The sequence below is a fragment of the Eutrigla gurnardus genome (genome assembly GCF_963514095.1).
Source record: "Eutrigla gurnardus genome assembly, chromosome: 6".
Lineage (NCBI taxonomy): Eukaryota > Metazoa > Chordata > Actinopteri > Perciformes > Triglidae > Eutrigla > Eutrigla gurnardus.
In genome coordinates, this window is record NC_139920.1 from 8,092,898 (window position 1) to 8,105,613 (window position 12,716).

At 45.2% G+C, this 12,716-nt stretch overlaps 1 protein-coding gene across 1 annotated transcript; it reads right to left on the reverse strand.

Annotated features, from left to right (window-relative positions):
* Window positions 1–973: 973 nt before the first annotated feature.
* Window positions 974–3,803, reverse strand: igfbp1a (insulin-like growth factor binding protein 1a). The gene is given in 5 exon segments (XM_084012354.1): window positions 974–2,104; window positions 2,106–2,210; window positions 2,506–2,634; window positions 2,993–3,162; window positions 3,280–3,803. Coding segments are annotated over 5 exon segments (873 nt in total). The 5' UTR covers window positions 3,662–3,803; the 3' UTR covers window positions 974–2,017.
* Window positions 3,804–12,716: the final 8,913 nt, after the last annotated feature.

Here is a 12,716-nt window from a genome sequence, read left to right on the forward strand (position 1 = left end):
GTTTCAGCCTCGGGGGCAAAATCTCTGTCAGTCAGGCACTCAGGTCATCACAGTTCACTCTTAAGGCCAGTGAACGTCTCGCCTCTCAATAAGTCATATCTCTCCATGCACACCCAGCCATCCCGCCTCAGTCTGTCAGTGCAGAGCCAGGGTCAAACTTTCATCATGTCACTTTCTATCAGTATCTTCTTTTTCCCTGCTGGTCACGTTAAGAATCTTTCTGTTCACGGGTAAATCTATTTTGTTTTTCATTTCGATGTTTATCCTTCAAAGAGTTTGTTTCTTTTTATTCAAGCTTTTCATGATACTAAACTAGAAATCACACAGCTATTATTTTCTCTGAGAAAGGAAATGATTTTGATTCAAAATATAATTTGTATTTAATGTCTTTTTTTTTTAAATAAAAAGTGAACACATTTTAAGACGTTGTCTCTGGTGTTTGTTTTTTGTTTTTTTGTCTCATCCATGACCTTTTTTAATATCTTTTTTTAATTTCTTTAAAAACAGGCCTGTGTTGTCACCGGCAGCTAATAGGCCGATCATCTCAGCTTCACTCCTGCAGGCAATCGGGACACAAATTTGCTCCTGTTGAAGTCCTTGAATGCAATCAGGCTCCCCTCAGTCTTGGAATGTGTCAATAAGGATAAAGCAAAGGTTCAATTTGTAAAGAATAAAAATAAATCTGGTGGTGCCAGGCAGGCTGGCAGTGGGCATGAGAGGTTGAGGCGAATTCCTGTTCCCCGACCAAGGCAAACAGAGAGCGGGTCAAAAGGCAGCGTGGAGCTGCATGTCCCCAGGAACTGTCTAAAGTTAGACAAGGACCTCCACTTTAGATCACCCTGATAACACTGCACACAAACACACCCAATGAGACGCACAGACTTTCATTATCACGTCCATATGAGGCCGCTATGATCCGTATGTTTCGCCACCTATCGGTGTTGAGGTGAAAGAGAGGCCGGGAGAGCACGGATGAGGTTAATGTTTTTATTAAATATATCACCTTGTTTTTCTTCTTACATTACATCTCAATTACAAAAGTGTACATACACACGTGTGAGCAGTTAGTCACTTTGGAATAGACTCACATACACAATAATTCTCTCTCCAACAGCAGCATGTAGATATAGAGAAGGCGTCGCACGCGGTTTCGTCGTGGGACTCGCTCTTTGTGGTCATGTGTTCTTGGTCAGAGAGAACAGCGACATTCTAAAGTAAAATAGCAAGTCTTCTTCTTTTTTTTTTTTCGACAGATACATCAACACAACTGACGGCAGACACATAAATATCGGAGGTAGGTAAATGTAGAAATACCCGTGTGAGAGGCGGCACAGGGAGGCCCCGCCTGTCATGCTATCTGCAACCCCATGGAACCATGGGAAATGTTTTCTGAGTACTGGTTTAAGGATTCCCGACGGAGAGTTTTGCATTCACTGACAAGAGCTGATCACGTGTCATCTCAGGAAAAAAAAAGACAATAACAACAACAACAACAACAACAACAAAAAGACATAACAATGGCAACGATGTGAAAAGGAATCATAAAAACAACATTTAGAAATACTTCTAAATGACATTTGGTCACTCAGTGCTGTTGTTCTTGCTTGGTTTGTCACAAACCAAACCTCCAGACAACTCCTTAAGGGTAGAGCGAGCTCAACTCAGCGGTGGAGTTACTCAGGGCCAAGATACATATATACACTTTATACACCCATAAAAATAATAATAATAATATAATAATAACAAAAAAATGATATAAATACTCATGAAATAATTACAAATAACAAATAAAATGAAATAAAGTTGAAATAAATAAGGCTGAAGAGTAGAAGTAAATGCATCAATATTAAAATCTTCTTTCCAGAAAAACAAAAATAGATATTTTTTCTCTCTTTGGGACGGGTGTTCAAAGTGGAGGGAGGGAAAAGGGATCAGGTGGCTGGGACCCAAACGCCCCACAATGACAGTGTACCTGAATTAAACACCACCATGGACAAGATCAATAAATAAACAGATATCAAAAAAGAAAAATAATCAGTGGCTTGCTTGCTTCTTTTTTCTGCTTGTTGTTGTGAGATCTGCATGAGTGGTTGATCTCTTTAAGGGCACTCGGCGTCAGCAGGCAGGTCCGTCGAACCTAAAATCTTCTTGCCGTTCCAGGAGTTGACACACCAGCATCGACCCCTCTGTCCGTCCAGAGAGGACTCACACTGCCGGACACAAACAGAAAACCCTGTTATTCAACTGCTTTCATTTTCATTCCATATGTCACACACACACGTACAGTCATGCAGCATCGTGACTCACACTCAATAAAACACACAACACACTCAGGAGGTGCAAACAGTGCTGAACCAATCCCTGCCTGCATCACACACACTTTCACACAATCATTTTAAAGCCGTGGTTGACATAATCCTGGCTCACACAACACACAACTTGGTGAGATTCTTTGAATGCACGTCTCATCACACACTCGGAGGATGCTTCCCTGAAGGTACCAACCTGTTTGGGTTTGTAGAGCCCGTGTTTGTCACAGTTGGGGAGGTAGAATCTGGTTAATTTGTCTCCCAATTTCTGCTGGGATTTGGCAATCTTGTCCAAGGCCCTCTGCAGCTCGACGTGACAGGGCCCCTGGAGGGAGGGAACAGGGGAGAGAGAAGGGTTAACTGCTGAGCTGCGGGGCCAACACACAGAAATACTAATGAACACTCTTTATTATCAGCAAGCACGTGGGCTGACATCAATATAAAACTTGTAACAACAAGCATCCCCAATTCTCTCTCTCTCTCTCTCTCTCTCTCTCTCTCTCTCTCTCTCTCTCTCTCTCTCTCTTCATCGCCTCCTCAAACAGCACACGAGCTCCCCCTTGTGGCGCACGAGTTATCTCCCCCCCCCCCCCCCCCCCCTAAAAAAAACTTTTCGTAACATATTCCACACAGAGGATGTCACAGATTATCACACGGTGGTAGTGCGGCGTTTCATGGCTCACCTGTTCGACCAGTTTCCTCCTGATGGCGATGAGTTTGGCTTTCATGCTCTCCTGCGCGTCGGCGGCGGACCTCGGGTCGTAGGGTTTACTGAGGCCGGGGAGGTAGTGGCTGGAGCCCGGGTCCGAGACGATGGCTGCGTTCTCCATCTCAGCCTCTGGCTCACCCTGATCTGGAGAAGCATTTTTGAATGAATGTGACTGTAATCAGACACGTTTCTTTAGGGGGGGGGGGGTAGATTGAGGATTTGCTGGATGTGGATGTGGAACACAGACGCATATAGGCCTACCTTGTGTCTGGGGCTCTGGGGTCGACTCGGGCTCAGTGCTCTCCGTGCACACGGCTTGTCCCCGGGTGAGGGAGTGCAGCGGCCGGGGGTCGCCGGGTCTCGGGGTGCACCTCAGTCCGGAGCCGCACGGCGCCGTGTAGATCCCGCACAGCTCCTCAGCCTTAAGGGCGCAGGCGAGGCAGCATCCACAGCCCGGTTCCCGCAGCACCTCGGCGCATCCGGGCGCCACCGCCGGACACTGGCTCAGCTTCTCCGGGGAGCACGGGGCGCATCGGATCGGCTCTGGCCCCACCACCGGGGACCCCAGCGTCCCCGTGGCCAGCACGGAGCACACCGCCGCCACCACGACGTGCCGCAAATATAATCCACCCATGGCCAACATAGTGAGCTGGATACTAAATATAGAATGTAGAGCAAGGTAGAGAGGATAATCAATGGTTCGAAAAGCCGGATTCCCACAAGGTTCTTGCTCAGTTCTTTCTTTCGTTTGATTTTGGGGAAAATGTCTAACTGTGCGTTGCGCGCAGCCGTATTTATAGCCGGGTCCTCTGTGACTGTTTGACGCATCGGCGTTATGAATGAAAAGAAGGTGTGATGATAGGAAGGGCTCTGATTGGCCAGCCGATGTCCGGTCAGGTCATTTGAATACAACAACCACGTCAATATTTATTTTGGAAGAGGCGGCGCTGCACGTATCGCTGGCGAGTGACGACACCCGTGTTTGATGTTGTAACCAAGGACCCCCTTTTCTCACCCGGGTGCTACACTAAACTACTTTACCCCCCCCCCCCCCCCCACACACACACACACACACACACACACACTGCCCAATAACACAGGCAGCGCGATTACTTCTTTTGTGTGTTTTCGCGAGTTGAGACGAGAATAAGTCCACGCGGCGTCACTCGGGAGCCGACTTCATCGATTTCAGGAGTGAAGCGGTTCTTTGTTTTCCGCGCGGACACAAACGAGCTCCTCTATTTAGGAACAACGTCGCCTATTCATGACGCTTTTTCAACATTAATTGTCCTCCCCAGAACTTCTTGCACAACTTTTGGGGGGAAACTAATAATGAGCGCGCTTTACGCACGCCCACGTTGTGCGTGGGCCCGCCGAGAGCGAACCAGCGCCTCTAATTTGACATGGGAAAGCATCCGTGCATTGCAGAGGGATAATAAAAGCAACTTTTTTTTGGAAATAGCTGCGCAAATGAGGGCCGGCGTTTGCGCCAGTGGGACGGGGGGCTAGGGGACTCGTGGTATGTGACGTGCGCATTGAAGCCGGCTTTGGGCCCCGTCCAGGAGATGTCCCGTTGTAATTACTCGTTTCCTGGGGTAATAATAGGGGGGCGGCTGTACGCTGACATGACCACAGACACGTCCCTGTGCCCCGCAGTCTCTGGGGGGCTTTGGTGGACCCACGCGGGACAACTTGCACGTTTTCGCGGCTTGATGCAAGTGGCATATGGTGTCCCGTCACCGCTGACCCCAGACCGGCCCGTGACGAGGTTCCCTTTCTTCCTAAAATGACTGAATGATTGAAAACTGTCATCTCAGTGCGAACTTCCCATGCAGTTTTCTCCTTTTCGCCCCCCAGCTGATCAGTTGTGATACAATGGGGCTGCCCCGTGTGATCGGCTCCATGCAATTGCTTTATAGTGTTGCATCATCTGTCAACCGACGTGTCACTCTCACGTGATGCTCAGATTTGTATCCGTCAAAGCCTCCGGGCTAAATAAAGCTTATAGTGTGATGTGATGTGGCGTGAGAGCGTTTTCTAGAGCCGCCGACCCCCCATGGGCATGCTGACATCTTCATCTCTGTGTGAAAGTACATTCAGTCCGATTACACAGAGTGCAGGTTACCAACAGCTTGGAGAGTTCATTAATTAACAATTCATCAATACAGACATCAATTCATTTACTTCAGTATTCTCATTTTCTGCCACTTTACACTCGATTTCACTGCAATTCAGACTCATATTTATTTGCCAGCTCCAACACGTATAATTCACAAACTCCACTAAAAGAATCAGTTCATAAAATACAGTCCATTTTAATTTCACTTGACACCATTACAGCAAATGTTGCTTATATGTCAATGCATCAATGAGGTAGTATATCTAAATATTGCGCAATAAAACCTTCCTCAGACATAAAGTCTAAAGTCATATGAAATGTTTGTGAGTATTTTTACTTTAGCAACAGTAGCTATCGCTCTCACGTAAACATATAATGGAAATTACAACGTAGTGTATCGGGATGTATGAAATAGAAACGCTCAAGTAAAGTAAAAGTACCTTAAAATTGCCCTCAAGAGCAGTACATGAATACATAGTACATAGTACTGATACACAGAATACTTATTTCATGCTTCTGTTACATGAGTGGGGTAATAATGATAAAGCACATATTACTGATGACACTTTCTGAATTGGAAACGTAGGACTTGTAATGGAGTATTTGAACATTGTAGTACTTTTTAGTACTTTTAAGTAGAGAATATGTTTTTCTTCTTCTGCTACAAGTTGCTAAGTAACATGCTTAATGGGCCAGACTGCATTTTTTGGTTTTACCTCATCCATTACAGACCAGTTATAAACCTTTCTTTCCTTTACACATACACACATTCTCCCCAAACTCAGTCTGATCACGCTTATAATGTAGAATAAAGTTGTGATGGTTTGAACCATGTTGGGCTGCAGAGCATGCTGAGTGCGTAATGACCGGCCAGCTGACGGCACACTGAGGTTTACGGCATTTATTTGGGTCAGTCTGGCAATAATTCATGTGACCAATACAACATGTCCTACAGGATGTTCAGATGTTTGTTTTTTCTCACTCTCACTGAACAGGAAGTCTTTTAATGCGTAACTCAACGGCCCCATTCTCATCATGGAAACAACAGGAGGAAGAGGTACTTGTATTTCACCTAAATACTCCATTTGTTGTGATAGTGGTGTACTTTTCACTGCAATACATTACTTTGACAGTTGCGCTCAATGTCATTGTAGTATGTGTATAACAAGGAAGTATTTAGATCCTTTACTAAGTACAAAGTAGCAATAAAACAGTGTAAAAATACTCCATTGCAAGTTAAGGTTGCATTAAGAATATTGCTGAGGTAAAACTATGGAAGTATTCCCATAATATTGCATATGCTATTATATTATTGCTGATACACTCATGTGTATTGTATTGTAATATGAACTGCTAGTTTAATTGATTGATATTTTATGTGCAAATCTTAATGAGCAAAAAACTGCAGCTGTCAGATTAATTGGAAGTAGAAGTACAAAGAAGTACATAAAATGGAAATACTCACTTAATGTACATGTGGTCTGCATTTAAGGCCTACTTAGGAAAAGTAATTGAGTAAATAGACTTAGCTAATGACTTCCCATCACTGTGCTCTGTTGTCTGCATACATTTATGTTTATGTAAATGTTAAATGTATATTGCTGTTAATAAAGAACGTATCCATAAAGTAAAACGCTGAACTGTATACGACAGTAGACAATGCTCACCCATCTGCTAAAGTAATACAGGCCATTGCAGTTGTTCAAAGTTTGATTTTAGGACCACCTGTATGATTTCGGATGTACACATAAATATGTTTCCCTCCGTCTGTCCTCAGCTGAACTGAGAATTAAGGCTGCGTCCTTGTGAGGGAAGGGAGAATCTAGGGGGCCCCTGGGAGCCGCAAACGTGGACTGGACAGCACATTTATTCTCATTTCACTCAAACCATAAGCTCTACTTTTTATAGCCTTCTCTCTGAAACTCTCCTTGTAAGGCCTCCACCCCCCCCGGTGTAAAGCCTTATGATATGGCCTCATTTGGCTGCTGACCGGCTGCTGATGCAAAGCCCAGCATGGGAACGTCTGCGGAGTTAGCAGGTTGATGTGAAGAGGAGCGGCATGAGGGATTAAAACACGTGAAGTATTCTCATGGTGGAGCCACATGTGGTAGCTGATAGGGTTTGTGTGTGTGTGTGTGTGTGTGTGTGTAGAGGCAGAGCAGTCAAACACAACACAGTTATCTCAGGTCAGGGACAGACCTACTTTTTTCAAAAACACATGTACACAGCGGGATCAATCAGAGCCCCAAGACCCCGACGGGAAAACCTCAAAGCCCTTGTACACGGCTGCTGTGGGGTTTGTGTTTGGGAGAGTGATGATGATGGGGGGGGGGGGGGGTTCCATCGCTTTCAGATGTCACATGATGGAGATCAAACAGCGCTTGGCATTGAACGTCCCAAGACTGGAATGTTTACCTTTGACAAGAGCACCGGGAAAAACACTCTTGTTCTCTCAGAAGCCCCCCCCCCCCCCCCCACACACACACACACAGTCACATACACACACATACATGTACACACACAAATGCACACCCTCCAGGTTTATGGTGATTTAAACTTTGCCCTGCGGAGGGCGTCAAAAGGGGGGGGGGGGGTGTATCTACGACGGATGAGCTCAGAAAAAAACAGAGTTGTTTGAAATCACGCCCACAGAAAGAATGCACACCTGTGAGAATACTACACAGACCCGGAGGGTCTCTGGGGCTAACGTGCAGGTGTACCTCCGTCACTCGTAAGGGGAGGCTCCACTTCAAGCATTACACCTGTCGCAACGCAGTCAGTGTACAGCTTATGGTAAAGGTTCAGATACATGTACAGGTTCCAGGATCAAGCTTTCAGGTACAGGTGTCCCCTTTCTCCCTCACCTGCTTCCCAGTACTTTTCCACTCAGCTCGCCTCTGCTCATCCAGCCACGCCCTCCTCGCTCCACCTGCTCATCAGTCATGAATGAAACCTTCCAACCCTGCTTCGCCCCGACCATCCCACCTCGTCTCTGCCCTGGTAAATTCCTCAGTGGCTGCGTGGCGCGTGGATTCCTCTGTCATCGTTGCACTCGGCAGTTTTCGCCAACGGGGTCCTGAACTGTTTTCTGCACTGTTTTTTTTTTTTTACTGACTTTGATCGTTGCCACCTCCCTTCATGGAGTTTTACTGAACTGCTCTGGGGTCCAACTCAGCCCTGGATTGGCAGGTAAAGGTACAGGTGCAGGTACAGGTTCTGACTGGTGCAGGTAGAGGTACAGGTACAGGTTCTGACTGGTGTAGGTACAGGTACAGGTTTTGACTGGTGCAGGTACAGGTTTTGACTGGTGCAGGTACAGGTTCTGACTGGTGCAGGTACAGGTTTTGACTGGTACAGGTACAGGTTCTGACTGGTGCAGGTACAGGTACAGGTACTGGTGCAGGTACAGTTCCCAGGTTAGAGGTTTCAGGTACAATACATCAGTGAGGACTGCAGTAATTTGGATTGGAGATGAAGGACTTGGCAAGAAATCTCTGCTGTGAGACTTGTTACCCTGAAGGCTTTTGCCAAGACTTGGAAGCTAAACTTTGAACGGAGTAAAATATGAGAAGAATAACAAAGAAGACAACTCCAGACAGGTCATGCTCAGCCACAAACCTTGAAGGAAAATGTTCATAAAAAAATACTTTTTAAAGGTACCCTGTGGAGTTTTTGACCCCTCGCACGAGGACGCACGATGACGCACATGCACAGTTCAGATATCGGCTATTCATGCTGTTCCGATGATCCACAGTTGGCGGCAGTAAACACAGCAATGCACCTACAAACACAGTGAAGAAGAAGACTGTTAACACACAATGTGCATTGTACAAATATAAATGTCAGAGCTTTCCCACTTCCAAGCCGCCAGGTTAGCAGTTATAATTAATTTGTAATTGGTAATTAGTTGTCAGTAAATGTGCTTTGGTCCATGTGAATGAACAGCCCTTTAAAGTGGAGTTACTGACTGATTAAAGAGCTCAAACAAAGCCAATTATGCCCATGGAGGAGCAACCCAAAAAAAGCATCATTATTAATGGTGTGCTAGTGATCTAGAACCCACTAACAACTTCTCAAGGTGAATTTCTGGATAAAATATCCTTAAAGGACAGTCGATGAGTTGGGGAGGCACTTGGCAACAAGATGGAATGTTCTAGCATGTCATGAAAATTAAATAGCATCATGTAAATGAGTGAGATGAAAGCTGATGTACTGGTGCAGATGGGAGTCGACCAGTGTCATCTCTGGTCCCGGGACACGTCGGCGATGGGGTCTGGGTAACAGTGTCCTCTCCCAGGGCTGAGAGTCAGCAGCCAGGAATGTGATGTGAGTGGGCACAATGACGCTAATCCCCAGCAAAGTTGTTCTTTTTCTTCTCGTCTCCTTCTCACAAGATTTCCTTAATCGGATAATCCATGTCTTATTAAACAGGCAGCGCAGATCATAGATCGAGGTCTGGGAGAAAAACACTGAAAACAGAGACGGGGGTCACTGACGGCGGAGCAGTCTCGGGACACTCGCTGTTTTAACCTTTTTTAGGCCGCAGCGTCTTGGCATGTTGTATGATGGTTCACATGTGTGTTTGTGTCTGTGTGTTTTTGAATACGTGTATATGTTTGCAAGCTTGTGATTGTACACTTGTGTGTGGGAAACCCAGGAAATCCAGGCTCCCATGCGCCAGCATCCATTGTGTTTAGTTTCCTCCTCTCTCTCAGTGTGTGTGTGTGTGTGTGTTTAGCTGCAGTTCTTCCCTCTGGTTGTGACTCTAATGAGAAGAAGAAGGAAGTCCCAGCCAGAGGATTGCACTTGGCAAAGTTAACTGGAAACAATCTCATGAATGGGTCAGGGGGCTGTGTTGGATTTACCATTATTATGTCCCCATGTTTCCTATCTGAACTCAGTGTTACTTTATTCCTCTTATTCTTCCGTCACATGTGTGTCTGAAGATCCCTTCTTCATTTACAATGGAGCAGCCTGTCCAGAGCTTCCACATCAAAGATGCTCTGCACTAAGTAAAGGCTGAAGGATCATATTCAGTGAGGAACATTACCTTCTCCACTCTGTAATGTTGACTGGATTGACTCTTTGGCTCCGCTTCACTTCACTTTCAACATTATTACCCCCAAGAGGGGCAGATGCGGAATTACATGCAGGAGGTAGGAGTGTTTTTTTGTACTGAGGAGTTTTTTTTCATCACAAACGCATAATGAACTTCAGATGAACGCTTTGAGGCACCACAAAGGTATTAGTTTCTTCTAAAATACTTATTTTCTCTCACATCTGATGGGTTCTGGCTGTATATCCTTTTGATTTATATGCTTAAATTTGATGCTTCCCTAATACTATATTTGTTACATCTTCTGCAAGACAACATCAAAATAACACAAAACAAAATCGGCAACAGATAAAACAAAAATGAAATCAGACAACCGCATTGGGACCGCTAAAATAAGATAGATAGAAGAAGATAGCTCAGGAGGTAGAGCGGGTGGGCTGGCAACCGCAAGATTGCCGGTTCGATCCCCGGCTCCTCCTAGCTGAGTGCCTGGTGTCCCTGAGCAAGACACCTCACCCCAACTGCTCCTGACGAGCTGGCTGTCGCCCTGCGTGGTTGACTCCGCCGTCGGTGTGTGAATGTGTGAATGAATGGGTGAATGTCACCTGTAAAGCGCTTTGGAGAAAAGCACTATATAAATGAGGCCATTTACCATTTACCAATTGAGAAAGAGTAATTTACACTAGAATTTAGTCTTTATTTCTACCAAAGATTCATTAATTTCAGACTCTTGTGCCCGTTCTGTAGGGTGAGATGGCAGAACGTCAGGATCCCGCAAAGGCTCCATACTGAATTCAAAGCAAATGGTAGGTTGGGGGGATTGCCTCTACACGGCTCTCAACATGGTGACGGCTAGCAGCTGATGGCGCTTATGTCAGCAAAACAGTGCAAACCATGCGATTACCTGGTGGGGGGAAAAGGAGGGAGGGGGGCCATGCTTGCTTGACGATGCTTTTGGTCGAGGACGAGGCTCGGTTACAACACACACAGCGGGAGAGCCACTTCATTCTCAGCTCAGGTCACCATTAAGACGGCTTCCTCCTTGCGTTAGAAAATCACATGACCTTTGTTTTGTCTGAATTCTTCTTGAGTCAAGTTGAGTCGAGTGAGCTGAGACTGCAAAGATGCAAGTAAGTATGAAGTTCATCTGAGAGTCAAGGAGGTGATTAATAACAATGTTGTTGTCGCCCAGAGCATTGGAAATCTGGCCAAAATGAATTGGTCATTTTTCCATACTTTTGAGAACCACAAATTCCATCCATCTCCATAGTAATGGGATGGAAGTAGATATCTCGAAACCTGGACAAATAAACCCCCAAACTGTCTGTGTGGTGAGATGCCAGCAGGGGAAAAATATGTATTTATATAATTTTTGCAATAGTATGTCCCATGTCCGTCGACAGATGTCTGTGGGTCAAAGTTTTGTTCTTCAGATGTGTTTTTCACAGGCTTTATCAGTTTACCTCAGGTCACCGTGATCCGCTATGTTTCGGAGGTTATTATGACATTTTCTGCGCGTTTTAAGATGTTTTCTCTCAGCACGTCACATTCCATCTGCGTGGACATTCAGAAGAGACCAAACATGCAGGAGCTGTAGCAGAAGGTTAGTAAGGGTCACTGCTGTTCTTACACAACATGGAGTTCATTGACCCAGTGTGTATCTGTGCTGGTGTGCTCGCAGGGAAAACACAACGTACAAGACGGAGAATAACAATCTCACACTGGGGAAATCCTTGATGAGGAACAATTTGGTGGGGAGGATGTTTTTTCCTCAACTAATCAGAAAAGAGCAGTTTGTGTTTTGGACTTTTGTCGAAGACCACGAGGAGATGTTTTTGGTTCTTTTAGTTGACGTTCTGACATTAACAATGTGCACAAGTAGAAGCTCCCACTTTGAGTGGCATTCAATTCTACCTTTTATAGTGTGAGGTTGGAGATTTTGAAGTTGTGAGTTGTATAACTCATAAATAATAGCTTAGCATATAATAGCATAACTATCTGGACTTGTTGGGGAGTCTGTCAGGAAGCAGCCAATGAGAGCGCAACACAAAGGTAAAGGTGAAACACACTATTTTGTGATTTGATATTTTACTATTGAGAGTAATTTCAAGACTACGACTGTAACATCAGAAACTTCAAGTGAACCCAAACTTATCCGAATGAACACAACCGAACTTTCAAAACAACAGGTTTCTGCTCATTCATGGAGCACTGCCTCGAATGACCCTGCGCTAAGCCCCTCCCCCCTTGGTTACTGTTACTAGGCCTGTAAGCCTAATTTGTCAGATGGTCATGACTATCCCTTCGTCACGAGTAGTCAGATGTGGAGACATAAACATAAGCCTCATGTTTATGACAACAGGGACAGTATATGTCGAGCACCGCCTGTTGTTGTTACACACTATTCTGATATTCATTACAGGTTGGTTATTTAATGACCGATTCAAGATTTGCATGCAAATAAATGACCAGCCCTTTCTACCATTAGATAATAAACACCATGAATTACAGCTTATCAACACC